This window comes from Vombatus ursinus, unplaced genomic scaffold (assembly GCF_900497805.2).
Source record: "Vombatus ursinus unplaced genomic scaffold, bare-nosed wombat genome assembly UNPS02012082.1, whole genome shotgun sequence".
NCBI lineage: Eukaryota > Metazoa > Chordata > Mammalia > Diprotodontia > Vombatidae > Vombatus > Vombatus ursinus.
Window position 1 is genome coordinate 4,346,932 of NW_020951860.1, and position 15,617 is coordinate 4,362,548.

The 15,617-nt window shown below is 38.5% G+C and overlaps 1 protein-coding gene across 6 annotated transcripts in view; it reads left to right on the forward strand.

Moving 5' to 3' along the window:
• Nucleotides 1-15,617, forward strand: part of USP18 (ubiquitin specific peptidase 18) — a 47,145-nt gene that overhangs the window by 12,185 nt on the left and 19,343 nt on the right. For 4 of the 6 annotated variants that reach the window (XM_027857334.1, XM_027857330.1, XM_027857331.1 and 1 more), the window contains exons 2-5: nucleotides 4,709-4,805; nucleotides 7,164-7,309; nucleotides 10,309-10,388; nucleotides 10,867-11,013. In XM_027857334.1, the coding sequence (XP_027713135.1) occupies nucleotides 4,709-4,805; nucleotides 7,164-7,309; nucleotides 10,309-10,388; nucleotides 10,867-11,013 (470 nt within the window). Of the gene's footprint in view, nucleotides 1-536; nucleotides 663-4,708; nucleotides 4,806-6,932; nucleotides 7,035-7,163; nucleotides 7,310-10,308; nucleotides 10,389-10,866; nucleotides 11,014-15,617 lie in introns of those variants that run through there. The other 2 variants (XM_027857333.1, XM_027857336.1) reach the window with 2 other exon arrangements.

Below are 15,617 nucleotides of genomic sequence, written 5' to 3' on the forward strand. Positions count from 1 at the left end.
CCCAGAGTCACACAGATAGTAAGTGTCTGAAACTGGATTTTAACTCAGGTTTTCCTGACTCTAGGTCCATAAGTCTATCCTTTATACAACCTAGCTGAATGTTTATATCCTGTTTGGGTAACTCTTTTATAGCAGGTTATGGGGTTGTTTAGAAAAACTTCTTAATTTGATTAGAAGTTGCCCTGATCTACCTTTATATTTATATTAATTGTATTAGTCATTCAGCCCTATATTTTTTATGAGCTCTCTAGGATCTGGTTAAGGTTTATCAGGATTCAGAACTTAATTTTTAAAAATTGGTTCCATCATTAGCTGATCATGACAGAAAGATCATTTTATTAGGCCTTGCCTCCTCATTCCTACCCCACCACTTACGCCTGGTTTATGTCTTACAGAGATAATGGCACTGGGGGCTCCTATGAACTATACTCACTAGTTAGTGCCTATCTGTGTATTAAGGACAGGCTTGTAGTATGGTGCTTTGGGAGCTACCACTAATGGTGATTAATGGGCAAGGTATCTTACCTTTTGAATAGAACGTGAGAAGCAGAACCAGTGGAATCTCTGAACTTGGAGCCAAATCCTCTTGGGATAAAGAACTACCATGAAGAGGAAGACAGAGCAGCTGAGATACCTCTGCGGTGCTGGAGACAGCCATAAAGGTTATTATTCCTCTTCATTTTTCTCCCTCTTCAGTCACATAAGAACACAAAAGTTGTTGCAATATACTAAGTATGGGCTTTCAATAAAGCTCTCATGACTTTAACAACTGGTGATCAATAATTTGGCATCTCTCATTCCCTTAATATTTTTCACTTTATTAGTCTTCTCTTTCCTGTTGATCCCATGTGAAGCCCTTGATTTATGAATGCTGAAGTGAATGAATGGTGATTTCTTCAATAATCATCAAGGTATATACAATGTGCTGATCTCAAGGTCATGTAAAAAGGGAAAGAGTTTAGAATCAAAGATCATTAGAGCTGGAAGGGTCCTTGGAGAGGATTAGTTACAACCTTTTTATTTTATAAATGAGGAAACCAGGGCTGGAAGAGGTTTAGTAATGACTTTCCCAGTTATACAGTTTGTTAGTGGCAGATTCAAGATGGCGCCCAGAATCCTCAACCATTGCTCTTTCTGGCTCAAGGTATTGCCCCCCTCTACAATTTATGAGAGAGTGAGTCAGAGAGCTCCTGTGTTTCTAAGATTTTAGAAAATCAAGTCCCCTCCGGTTTACAATGAGTTTAGGATAGGCAGAATCTCCAGGAAGCTGCCGTAAGATTAGTAAAGAGTTTAGTATAGTGCCTGGCATGAAGTAGGTGCTGTATAAATCCTAGTTAATTATTGTTGTTGTTATTCTAATATCTTTTATCTCTGTGATATAAGTAATTCTATCAGAAGACTGGATTGAAGAGTCTAGCAAGGTAAAAATATTCTTTTTCTGTTGTCCCCACATAGCTCCAATGGAGAATAAAACTGAGAAATAGAGCTTGTCATTGGAGCTCTCCCATCTTTCTGTCCCCTTCTCCTCTCTTTCAGCAACCACCTCCCTCTCTTTCATATGGCCACTTCTCTTTTATCCTAGAGGAAAGTGATGTGTTAAATTAATCAGGGCTTAGGTTTTTGGGATAGTCTTTCTTCCCAAATGCTTGCTATGTGCAGAACATCAGTGGGAATATAAAAATCTATAAAGTATAGGTCTTGCCTTTAAAGGAGAATAAGACATGTTTTGTATAATGCTTCCCTAACTAGATTTTTATTTTAAATACCAGATCTCTGTGGTACAAAATATAATCACTAAAATGATTTGGTACTAGTTTAAAAAGACAGAGAGAGAAGTTCATCAGTGGACTGGATCAGCTAATCAATATACAGAAGCAATCAAACGCACTAGCTTAGAGTTTGATAAAACCAAAGACCCTTGTTACTGGAAGAAGGACTCATTATTTCACAAAACTCCTGGAAAACAGTATGGCAGATACTAGGTATGGACCAGCATATCACACTGTATACCAAGATAAGATCAAAATGGGTACATTATTTACACTTAAAGGGTAATACCATAAACAAATTAAGAGATAGTTTATCTATCAGATTTGTGGATAAGGGAAGAATTTAGGACCAAAGAAGATATAGAGAGCATTGCAAAATGTAAAATAGGTAATTTTGATTATATAAAATTAAAAATCTTTTGCACAAACAAAACCAATGCAACCAAAATTATAAGGAAAGCAGAAAACTGAGAAAAAATTTTTTGCAACAAGTATCTCTGATAAAGGCTTCATTTATCACATATATAGAGAACTGAGGCAAATTTATAAAAATGCAAGTCATTCCCCAATTGATAAATGGTCAAAGGGTATGAACAAGTAGTTTTCAGACAAAGAAGTCAAAGCTATCTATGGTCATATGGAAAAATGCTCTAAATCACTATTGATGAGAGAAATTCAAATTAAAACGAGCCTGGGGTATCACCTCACACCTATCAGATTGACTAATATGACAAAAAAAGAAAATGCTGGATGTTGGAGGGGATGTGGGAAAACTGGTTTACTAATGCACTGTTGGTAGAGTTGTGAACTGATCCCACCACTCTGGAGAGCAATTTGGAACTATGCCCAAAGTGCTATAAAACTGTGCATATCCTTTGATCCAGCAATACCACTGCTAGGTTTATATTCCAAAGACGTCCAAAAAAAGGGAGAAGAACCTACATGTACAAAAATATTTATAGTAGCTCTTTTTGTGGTAGCTAAGAATTGGAGATTGAACGGATGTCTGTCAGTTGGAGAATAGCTAAACAAGCTCTGGTATATGATTGTAATGCAATATTATTGTGCTATAAGAAATGACAAGCAAGATGATTTCAGAAAAACCTGGAAAGACTTACATGAACTGATGCATGGTAAAGTGAACAGAACAAGGAGAACATTGTACACAGTAACAACAATATTGTGCAATGAAGAACTGTGAATGTCTTAGCTATTCTCAGCAATATAATGATCCATGACAATCCCCAAGGACTAAGGATGAAGCATACTATCCATCTTCAGAGATAGAACTGATATTATTTGAATACAGACTGAAGCATGCTATTTTTCATTTTCTTTCATTTTTTTTCTTTTATTTGAGTCTTATACAAGACTAAAATGGAAATGTTTTATATAATTGAAAAAAAGATTTGGTACTAGTTTAAAAAAAAGAGCAGTCCATCAGTGGACTAGATCAGGTAATCAACACATAGAAGCAACCAAACTCACTAGCATAGTGTTTGATAAAATCAAAGACCGCTGTTACTAGGTAAAGGACTCATCATTTGACAAAAACTGCTGAGAAGACTGTACGGTAGTGTAGTGGAAATTAGGCCAATACCCCACACCATATACCACGATAAGCTCCAAATGATACACAACATATATAAAAAGCCATGTCATAAACAAATTAAAGGAGCAAGGAAGAAATTACCTTTTGGTTCTATGGATGGTGGAAGAATTCAAGATTAAATAAAGAGAATCACAAGATAAAATGGCAAATTTTGATTATATAGAATTTAAAAGTTTTTTACAAAAACAAATCTAATGTAGTAAAAGTCAGAAGGGATAGATAAATGGGAAAAATCTTTGTAACAATTTCTCTGCTAAAGGTCTCCTTTCCAAGATACATAAGGAACTGATTCAAATTTATAAGACCAAAAGCCATCCCCAATAGATAAAAGGATATAAACAGATAATTTTTCAGAGGAAAAAATCCAAACTCTCAACAAATTGTGGCATATAAAGGAACATTATTGTGTTATAAGAAATGGACATTTTCAGAGGAAATTGATACTACATTTAAGGCAGGTTGTGATCCCATTTGTTTTACCCAAAGTTTGGCCTGTTTTGTTCTATTCTTGAGGTAAGAACTACAAAAGAGGTAGGGAGATCCAGCCCAAGTCCAATAAATCCAATCTAGTAAGCACTTATTAATTGCTTAGTATATGCCAGTCACTGAGCTAAATGCCGGGGATACAATTAATAAAAAAGAAAGTCCCTGACCTCAAGGAGCTTCCAATCAAATGCGGGAGACAGGACACAAAAAGAGGCAGGAAAGCAGGATGGGTGGGGAAATATTAGAGGGTAATCAGCATGGGAGCATCTTGTCCTATGGAGCTGAAACCAGGAAGAGCAGCACATGCAGAATGAAGTGAGTCCCAAAGTCCAGTTTCTGCCCTTTACAAAGGAAGACGTTGGGAGGAGTTCTGAATTCCAACAGCCAGCCCTCCATCCAGAGGGAAGAGGAGGCTGAGGGAGTGAGCAGCAATGGTGATGAGATTAGAGGTGATGAGCTTAACCTTGGAGGCATCTTTAATGGAGCTGAAACCAGGCAGAGCAGCTGATTGCAGATCAGAATGTCCAGCCTCAATTTCCCTATAAACATCCTTTTTCTTTCCCCCTTGTTCTCCTAACAACTATTTTTTGTACTTCATTAAACTGTTAATCACATGTTCCTTGTGATATCTCTCCTCTCATTGTTACTTAACTTTTCATGTATTTATGGTTTTTATTTCACACTTGAATGCAAAGTCCCCAAAGCCAAAATTATTTCTTCTACCTCAGTTGTCCCCTTATGTGTGAAGTTAATGCTCAATAAATACTTGCGGATTTGAACGAATCCCTTCATGCTCTGATCTTGCTGATTTTTATTCTTTCTGGTCTCTGCCCTGTTTCAGGCCCTGTTGGTTTGTACAACATCGGACAGACTTGTTGTCTCAACTCTTTGCTCCAGGTGTTCATCATGAACTTGAATTTCACCAAAATCTTGAAGAAGTGAGTCCTTTTTCTGGGTAGTTCATTAGCTTTTGGCTGAGAATGGTAAATTATAAATTTGTATTTTCTTTTATGTTTACAGGAAAATTTCAATCGTTCATGGTGAGCTGGGGGCCTCCTGAATTAGATAACCGTTTATTAAGCATCACGTCTAAAGACTGTGCTCTGCTCCAGGAATACAAACACGTATCAATAAAACAGTGTTTGTCTTCCAAGAGTTTATACTTGATTGACCTCTTCCGTCATTGCCCGGCTAGGTCTTTAGCTGCTTGAAGAGGGTCCGTTCAACCAGAGACACAGCCATAGAGTGATTCAGTGTCTATTTTCTGTATTGTCAACATCTCTTAGGATAGTAAATTTATTTATTTATTTTTTTAGTGAGGCAATCAGGGTTAAGTGACTTGCCCAGGGTCACACAGCTAGTAAGTGTCAAATGTCTTGGATTTGAACTCAGGTCCTCCTGACTCCAAGGCCACCTAGCTGCCCAGGATAGTAGATTTAAAACTAGAAAGGATGTTAGAGATTGTCTAGCCCGAAGTTATATAGGTAGTGAATAACAGAACCAGGATTTTAAGTCAGGGCCACTGACTCCAGATCCAATTTCGAGAACACCCAAGTAATCTCCTTGTTCTGCTTCTTTCTTCCAAGTGCTTGATCTTGTCCCTATTTGTAAGTTTGGACTACTCAGTTAAATTTACTTCAATTCAACAAACATCCATTAAATGTCTATAGAGCATTGGGCCTAGAGTCGGGAAGATCTGAGTCTAAATCTGGCCTCAAGCACTTACTAGCTGCATGACCCTGGGCAAATCACCAAACTTCTATTTACCTTAATTTCCTCATCTGTAAAATGGGGATAATAATAGCACCTACCTCCCAGGGTTGTTGTGAGGATCAAATGAGATAATTGTAAAAACATTTAGTATAGTGCTTGCCACATCGTAGGTATTACATAAATGCTTATTTGCTTCCCTTTCCCTTTCTTCTTTCCATAATCTTCCCTCCCCTGCTAGGTACTAGAAATACATACACAAAAGTGAAACAGCCCTGTCCCTTATATTCTACTGGGATAAACAACATGAAGATTGTTAAGAAAATACACAATAAATTGCAATAAATAAAATATCAATGTAACACAGGCTACTTTCTCCCCCACTGCCTAAATGCTCAGTGTGTCATGTTTCACCTCTACCCTGGGGTTCTCCGATACCCTTGAGGGGCTTTGAGGTATATAGGCTCTCTGCCTATGGCTCCAATGCCCTCTGATGGTTTTCCCTCAATTTTAGTTGTGCTCTCCTGAGTCTCTGTTCCATCTAACCACTAACAATAGGTTTTGTCTGCCTCCTTGTTGAGTTTGTTGGAGTGGATCTCTTCCAGGAACCCTCACCATATGTGACTCCTCTATTTATTCAGGATCATGGTGTCAAGGGAACTGGAGGAGGGGAAGGAAAGTTTCCTACAAGAGCTTTTTCTTGATTGCCTCTCTGTTAATGAATTACTTTTCATTTTATCAATGTACTGGGCCTTGCCTTTGTTGTTCAATCATGTCTGACTCGCTGTGACCCCGTTTGGCAAAGATTCTGGGGTGGTTTGCCATTTCCAAACCAGGTCATCTTACAAATGGGGAAACTGAGGCAAATGGAGTTAAGTGACTTGCCCAGGGTCACATAGCTAGTCAATATCTGAGGCAAGATTTGAACTCAGGAAGATGAGTCTTCTTGATGCCAGGCCTGGTACTATGTAGCTGCCTTGGGCTGGCTTAGGCATGCCTAGATCTCTTAGCATGGAGGATTCCTCGGTTCCCTACCACATGAGTGGTGGTAGCCACCTTTGGTTGACTGCATAGCTGGAAAGGTTGCTTGTTTGAAACTGGCCAGACTGGAGAGTCTGTTTCCTGAAAACTTTTTCCTGCTTTGTCCAGAGGGTAAAGATCATGGTTTACCCATTGTGTGGGAGCCGTGAACTGGATTAGTGAAACCATGAACTGAACCACTTCCTTCTTCTGCTTTGTTTTTTTACCCAGGTTCTGGGAAATGGGTGTGAGGGTATTTATTTCTGTTTTGTACTGTTTTTTGTTAGTTTCTAGGTGCTGAGGTGTGATACTCTAACTCTTGTAGAGAACCTACAGTTTGGCTTCCCTGTATCTAGCAGAAAGTTTGACAATGACTCTAGGCTCCCAGAATGACATTATGGTCCACTCTCATTCTTGGGTTGGCTTTTAGTGTAATAGTAAGGAAGGGTAAGGGGTGGTGATGGTGGTGAGGAAATGATTGTATCTGTCTTCTTGTTGAAAGGGTATTATTTGGAGCTGATCTGTTCCAGGAACCCTCACAATATGTGACCTCTCTGCTTTTTCAGTATCACAATGCCTAGGGAACAGGAGGAGCGGAAGAGAAGTGTCCCCTACCAGCTACTTCTGCTCTTGGAGAAGATGCAAGACAGCCGGGTGAGGGCACTACGGCCTGTGGAGCTGGCATCCTGTCTGCAAAACTATAATGTTCCATGTAAGAAAGTCATTTAGCTATTGTTTATGGTTGGGCAGAAAGGGTGAGGATGGGTGTTTGTGTGCATGTGTGTAAGGGTGAGTATAAGACCCATTCAAGGTGATTTGGGTAATCAAAATTGCTGCATCCAGGAATTTGAGGGTCTTTGGCTCTGCTATGTTGAGAGACACTAATTCTTAAACTATCTTTGCCAAGGAGAACCACCTTTTCATTGGAAATGGATAGAGGATAGGCACCTGTGATTTCATTAGTACAGGGAGCTCCCAACTGAGGAGACTTCATCTACCGATATAGCTTGGCATCTTCTGTGCAACTTACAGCAATCTTGGAGAGTGTTCTAAAGCACTAAGTGACTTTCCCAGAACCACACAGCCAATATTTGTCAGAGGTGGGATACGACCCCAGATCTTCTTGGTTTCAGGGTCAGCTTTCCATCTTCTATGCCACAGAATAGAAGTAATATTAACAGGCAACGGACATTCCAAATAAGTAAGGTGATAGCAAAAGAACACTTATCTATGCTTGAGGGATTCAAGTCACCTTGCCTAGATGAACTATATTCTAGCTCTTGAAAGAATTGATGTTGTGATTGCTGAACCATTGGCAGCAATAATTGAAAGGTCAATGGTAAGGGGAGAAAAACTATGAGATTTTAGAAGAACAAATGTTCTTTTTCAAATGTTTTGAAGTCTCTAAACTATGGGCCAGTGAACTTCATTTCCTGGGAAAACACTAGAATGGGTCATTATGAAATCTGATTACAAAGAACTAGCATGACTTTATTAAGAACGTATCACGTCAGGCTAACCCCATTTTCTTTTTTGTCAGAATTATTAAACTAGTAGGTGAGGAGAATGCTATGGATACAGATTACCTGGATTTTAGTAAAGTATTTTGATAAAATACTTCACACTGGTTTTTGTGGAAAAGATAGAAATAATAATAAAAATAACTAACATTTATATGGTGCTTATTATGTGCCAGTTGATGTAACGTATTTAGATGGGTTTGGAACTGGTTGGCTGGCTAGATATAATGAATTATATTAATTATTGGTTTGATGTTAGTATAGCAGCAGGTCTCTGGTGGAGTACTCTGGGGTTTGGGGCTTGTCCCTGGCCTATTTAACATTTTTATCACTGACTTGAATCAATACAAAGATGACATCCTTATCAAATCAACAGATGAACACAAAGCTGGGAGGGACAATTAATATACTGTAAGACCATCTGGATGCAATCTTGACAAATTAGAGCACTGGACTGAACAATAATAATAATCTAATAGTATAATAATAATAATAATAACATAATAAGATGAGATTCAAGAGGGAAAAGCGTAAAGTATTACATTTGGGTTCCAAAAAATCACCCCTGTGTATAAAAGGGAGGCAGGGTCAGACAACAATTGAGCTGAAGGAGATCTAAGGGTTTTGGTAGACTACAAACTCATGCAGCAGTCAAAAAAAACTGTTAATGCCACCATGGTCTGAATTAAGAGATGCAGAGCTTCCAGGGATAGATAGGATAGTCTCACTGAGCTCTGCCCTTGTCAGATAAGAGCTGACAATTTTGTACTCAGTTCTGGGAGCCACACAGTTTAAGAAGAACATTGATAAGGTGGAGAGTGTTCAGAGGAGGACAACCAGAAGGTTCAGGAGTTTATATCATATGAATTTTGGCTGAAGGAAATGGGCATGTTTATCTCAGAGGAGAGAAGACATATGGGGTTATGATAGATGTTTTTAAGTGTTTGAAAGAAAGTGTTCGAAGGAAGAATCAGACTTGTTATCTCTGGTTGCCAAGGGCAGAGCCAGGAGTAGAAAGTTGATGTTGAAAAGAACCAGATTTAGGCTTGATGTCAGGAAAAACTTCCTAAGAATTAGAGTTGGCCAAAGGGGAATGGGCTGCTTTGAGAGGACATGGGAACGCTTCCTTGGAGGCGTTCAATCTGAGGTTCGATGACCGCTTGTTGGTGCAGGCTGCTGGGTAGTGTGACTGGACTTGAGTCAGGAAGACCCAACTTTGAATTCTGCCTTAGAGACTTCCTATCTGTGTGACCCTGGCCAAGTCATGTAACCTCATTCCTTCTGAGTTTCTTCATCTGTAAAATTGGGGTAATAATAGCACCTATCTCACAGAGTTGTTGTGAGGCTCAAATGAAATAATATGTGTAGTGTTTTACAAACCTTTAAGTGCTATATAAATGATAGCCATTGTTATTTTTATTTTTATTCTCATTTTTTGATGTTAGAGCAGAGATTCCTTTGGGGTATGATTTGTACTAGAGTGTAGCTGTGGTCCCTTGCAAGTCTCAAATTTTGTGATTTTATGATTCTTGGCCTTAGTTAGATTATAGCTGAAGTACAGTGTTCAATTCTGGGTTTCATTTTAGGAATGAGATTGATAAACTAGAGAGCTTCCATAGGAGGGCAACTAAGAGAATAAGGGATAGAACAACTCTGATTTTTCCAATAAACTGAGGTATTGTGTCCTGCTCTGGGTACCAGATTTTAGGAAGGACATTGACAAAATGGAGCATATTTAGAGCTGAGTTACCAGTATGTGAACATGCTGGATAAGGATTAGTTAAAGGAACTGAAAATATTTAGTCTATAAAAAAAATGACAAGATGTAGAGAAGACTTCCCCTTTAGCTATCCTGAAGAAGGATAGGCTGCCTTTGGGAGGTTAGTGGGTTCACCCTCACATGAGGTTTTCAAGCTGAGGCTGCATGATTATCTTCCAGGGATACTGTATGGAGCGGTTCCTATATGGTTTGGATTATAGAGGTCATTTCCAATTCTGAGATTCCATGATTGGGAATGGAGATGGAATGCCACATTTAGGGCAATGAGTTGCCATTTTCATGAAAGCAGATGTCAGAATGATGTCCTGTACAAACAGCTTCCCAAATGGAGACCAGCAGGAGTGAGAAGTGAGAGAAGGACAAGAGACAGCTGTCAGACCACTGATAATGCCTTTTTGTCTCCTTTGGCAGTGTTTGTTGATCATGATGCTGCCCAACTCTTCCTGACCCTCTGGAACTTGATCCAGAGCCAAATTACAGACTCAGAGCTGGTAAGGCCTTAGAATGAAAAAAAAATTGAAATGCTACTTATGCTAGGAGTCAGCAGATAAATATTTATTAAACACTTACTATATCTTAGGCACCATGCTAAGCACTGGGGACATGAAGAAAGGCAAAAGACAGTCCTTGCTCTAGAGGAGCTCGAAACCTAATGGATAACGTGCAAACAACTATGTACAAGCAAGGTACATGCAGGATAAATTAGAGATAAGCAACAGAGGAAAGGCAGTAGAATTAAGGAGGAATGGGAAAGGCTTCCTGTAGAAGGTAAGAGAAGAAAAGGAGGAAGGAGATGGTTTAAAGATAAGTGTCTTGTTCATCATTTTCATTGAGGATAAGGGAGGAGGAAGAGGAAGGTAAAAATTAAGGGCAATGTTTGAGAAGAAGAAGTAAAGGGTAGAAATAGAGAAGATAAGCAGTTCTAGTTTTCACTTGAGCCTCTGCTAAGATGTCTCTTTCTTTTTCCAGTCAGAGAGGCTGAAGAACTTGTATACTATCACAATACGTGAGTCCCTGGTTTGTCTGGACTGCAATGTGAAGAACCACAGGGATAGCAGCATGTTGACTCTTTCCCTCCCTGTTTTGGATATTGACTCACAGCCTCTGAAAACCCTGGTTAGTGTTTTCTCTTGGAGAATTTTCTTTTCCAGCTTTGGCGTGGCCAACATCCTATGTTCCTATTGATTATCCCTGTACTTTCTTTGGGTGAGTCACATAATTTAAGAAGAGATATTAAGATCCTTGGAAAACCAAAAGAAACTTTTGAGAGGCCATCTTGTTTATCCTTCTTCCTTAAGACAGAATGACATACAAAGCATCCTAGGGAGATGAGATTCTGTCTTAAAAATCTCTTTTAAAGAACTCTAACCAAATCAGTGTCTCCTTTCTTAGTATTCAGCAACCTTTATCATCAGGAGATGCCTCACTTGTGTCTGTTGTACATTCCTCATGACTATTTAAAGCTTTTTTCTGGTTTGGTCCTCGCTAGAAATAGAGAACAAGCTGGTTGTCTTCCGTTTTGGAATCCTTACTATGTTTTAAGATTTATTGAGGTACCCCTTAGCCTTCTCTTCTGCAGGCTCAATTCATTCTAGTTCTATTTCTTCCTCGTATATCTATCATTGGCTTGTCTCACTGGGCTGTGCTTAGGGTAAAGTAAGTTTCCTATTTGTGATACTCTATATCTTGATAGTACTTGGTGCAGCTGAACTTGGGAAATCTGGGTTACTCCTTTAGGCTTTGGGTATCCTTGATACCTACCAGCTTAGATTTATGTAGGGTGATGGCTTTCCATTTCATTATGCCTCTTTTTCATTTGTTCCCGCACGTTAATAAGTCATCCAGGATTCTTCTATTAGATTTGGCTACAGTATTGGCTTTTTGAGCCATTCCTTGATTATTTTTCCTTTTTGTCATTACTTTTAATCTCCACCTTTCTTCTTCCCTTCCAATTCCTTTCTTCCCCTGACACAAATCCCTTATTTCTGTTCTTTCACATTCCTTACTTTAAAAATCATGGTTGATTGGCTAAGCACAAACACTCTACTCTTTGGTGTGTGAGGAATGATAATAATTTATATTTATATTGGGCTTTATGTTATAAAGTACCTTACTTAGGATCGTAGAACTAGAGCTGAAAAGAACCTCAGAGATCATCTGGTCCAACCCCTTCTTTTACAGATAAGGGAACTGAGGCCCGGAGAGGTTAGGTGACCTGCCTTGTCACATAGGGAGTAATCAAGATAAGTGGGATTTGAACTCAGGTTGCTCTTCTCTACCAAGCACTCCCATAATTTACACTGGTTCATTAGTTCTGAGGAAGAGATGAATGCTTCCTTGTCCCCATTTGTAAAATGGGGAAACTGAAACTCAGCAAGATACCTGACTTGTTCAAGGTGGCACAACCAGTAAGTAGAGGAGGCAGGGATTGAATCCAGGTCTTCTGATTTCAAATCTGGTGTTCTTTTAATCACGTCTACCATGCTGGGAATCAAAGACATAGTTCCTGATTATTAAAGGAGAGGAGCTAGGGAGACAAAACAAAAACGTGTGAAATGATGAACGAATCCAAGAATGAAATGTAGCTGCTACATTATGTAGTACAGACTGGCTTTCTTGGAAAGCTACTTTTTTTTTTTTTTGGCTGAAACTTTACAGCTCAGAGAAGAACATTTTTGTTTTTGGAAAGTCTTTTTCTTTTTTTTGGAGACCATAGTAGGACAAGCCAAGTATCAAATGAGGACAGTACTACTGGCTTCTACCTGTTCCCTTCCTAGAATCATTGTAAGTCATCAGTGCCTTTCTTTTTTGTTTTCAAATATAGGGTCAGACAGAACTGGAAGGGTGAAGGGATTGGGATCCTTGAAATGGTCCCTATAAAAGATAGGAAAATTCTTTTGAGGATCCCCATATTATAGAATGTCTTTATGGTGCAGAGGCAACCATCCAAAATACATTCATGTTCATTTAAAAAATTTTATTGATAACTTTTTAAGGAAAATTTAAAAAATTATAAATTTGACAAACATCAAGAAACATTTACATTTTCACATGTAAATGAAACATAAAAAGTAATTATATGGCTTTGTCCTCATAGTTTGTTTTTAAGGTGCATATTAAATTTAACACAATAGTACCAGTCAGTATATATCATGTGAAAAACAAGAGCATGTCTGCAGTGACAACCTACCCACTATGTTACGTGATGGGCACGATAGTGACTAGTGAAAGGCGGGTAAGTGGGGCATGGACAAAGCACTCATTATATCTTTTCTTTCTTTTATAACCTCTACATTTTTCTTGGGCCACCTGAAATCCTTTGGTGGGCTATATGTTGGGCAGGCTTGGGGTAGGGTATGAGAAGACTGGGAAGGTGAGGGGGGGGGAGTTATGAAGGGATTTGAATTCCAGAGGCTTGATATTGGATCCTGGAAGTGATTGGGAGCCACTGGAGTTTAATGAATGTGGGTGGTGGTGACATGGTCAGACCTAAGCTTTAGGAAGATCACTTTTACAGCTGAGTAGAGGATGGACTGGAGTGAAGAGACACTCGAGGCAGGGAGCTCTACCAGCAGACTATTGCAGAAGTACAGATGTGAGGTGATGAGGAATTTCACCAGGGTGGTAGCAGTGTCAGAGGAAAGAAGGAGTTATATATGAGAGATATTACGAAGACAAAATTGACAAGCCTTGGCAATAGATTGGATATGGGGGTGGGGAGATGGTAAGAGAGAGGTAGAGGGTTGAAGACAACATCTAGACTTTGAACTTGGATGACTGGCAAGCTGGTGATACCCTCAACTGATCTACTTGTTTATGTGTTTATGTCCCCTTCTGAACTTCCTTCCACTTTCTTTTGTGTATCGTAAATGTTTCATGGATGCTCCTTTGTCTTTTTTCTGCATCACTATCACTACCCTCCATTCTGACCTCACAACAATTCCCCACCTTCCCCAACAATAAAAGCCTCCCATGTAACAAATTTAGTCAAGAATTCATACTTTGGTCTTCTCTGAAAATGCTTAATCATTAGTCTTTCTGGAGTCATAACTGGTCATTGCATTGATCAGAGATCTTAAATCTTTCAAAGTTGCTTTCCTTTATATTACGGTAATAATCATACAAACTGTTCTGTTTCTGCTCACTTCACTCTGTATTAATTCATAGAAATCTTAGATTTCTCTGAATCCATTAATTTTTATGGCATAATTTTCAATTTCATTTGCATATTATAATTTTTTCAGTCATTTCTCAATTGATGGGCACTCCTTTTATTTCCAGTTATTAGTGCTCTAGGTTAACTTGTCTCTTGTGTTTGCATTTCAAAGATGCTACTCTTCACTGGTCTTTTCATCAGAAATGCTTGAAGGTTTTCTATTCTATTGAAGACACATTTTTTTTTCTCCTTGTAGGATTATAGTCAGTTTTTGAGAGTAAGTTCTCCTTACTCCACAAGTTGTACATCCTTGTACAAGAGCCTGAATTGGTTCTTGAGAGTGCTTAAATTTTCAGTGTGAGCATTTATACCTCAGAAATCATTAAATGGTACAAATTAGGGTGTGGTTTATTGCTTTCTTGATTGTTTAGATTTATGCAGTTGATGGAGAGAATGCAAATTTAAGTTAAAAAGTGTGTCATATATGCATTTTTTTCAGACACCCAATTGTTAAACATTTACCAGCACACAGTTGGTTGTAAGAGCATTTATCATATTCCAAAATTTTCTTTCCTCTAAACTAGTTGCAGCATAGTCTTTTCGATCTTGACTGTGGTCCTTTGCTCCTTGATCACTTTTTGTTTTTTCTGGCTTCCTGCCAGTACGTTTGACCAGAAACTTCTAGATTTTGGCTATGATATTCTTGTTTTTCAATTTGGGTTTTCCTTCTTGAAGTGGTCGGTAATTTCTTTCTATTTCACTTTACCATCTGGTTCTAATAGATCTAGGCAATTTCCTTTTATGATTGCTTGAAATATGGTATCCAGGTCTTTTATTTGGTTATGATCTTTAGGGAGACCAATAATGCCTAAATTATCTTTCCTCAACTTTTTTTTTAGGTCAGTTTTTTAGGTGAGTTGTTTTTGATAGTTGATACTTATATGCTTCCTTATTGCTTTTAGTCTTTGTACTTTGTTCTAATATTTCTTGTTATCTCATGGAGTCAACGAATTCTGTTTTCTCCATTCTATTTTTCAAAAGCTTCACTACTTGGTTAAGGTTTTCCATCTTCTGTTCTAAGATGTTTATTTTTCTAATTTTTTCCCCTTGAGATTGAATTTCATTTTTAAATGAATTTTAATTTCTTATGCCTTCTCTTAGAGTGCTTACGGACAAACCATTTTGTACTTGTGGACAAGCTCTATTTGTACTTGATACGGAGATTTTTCTTCTGGGTTTACCTCTTGGACTTCTTTTAACCTATAATACCATAATATCACATTACTATAATATTTTTTCATTGTAGCTAGAGTTTTTGGTTTTGTTTTATTTACTCATATCACCAACCTCAGTTCCTAGAGTAGGACTTTTGCACGTAGTAAGAAAGCTCTTCTTGGCCTGATCTCTTCACTATCTTGGAGACCAGTGGCCCTGAACTTCTGCATAGCAGAGCTGGGACTGGGCCCCACTCTCTGTTACAATCCTGGACTTCTGCCTTTGTCTCCTGGTGGCTCAACATGGGTGATGGCCTTGGCCTTTTCTCTGTTTCTTTCTTCTTGCATGA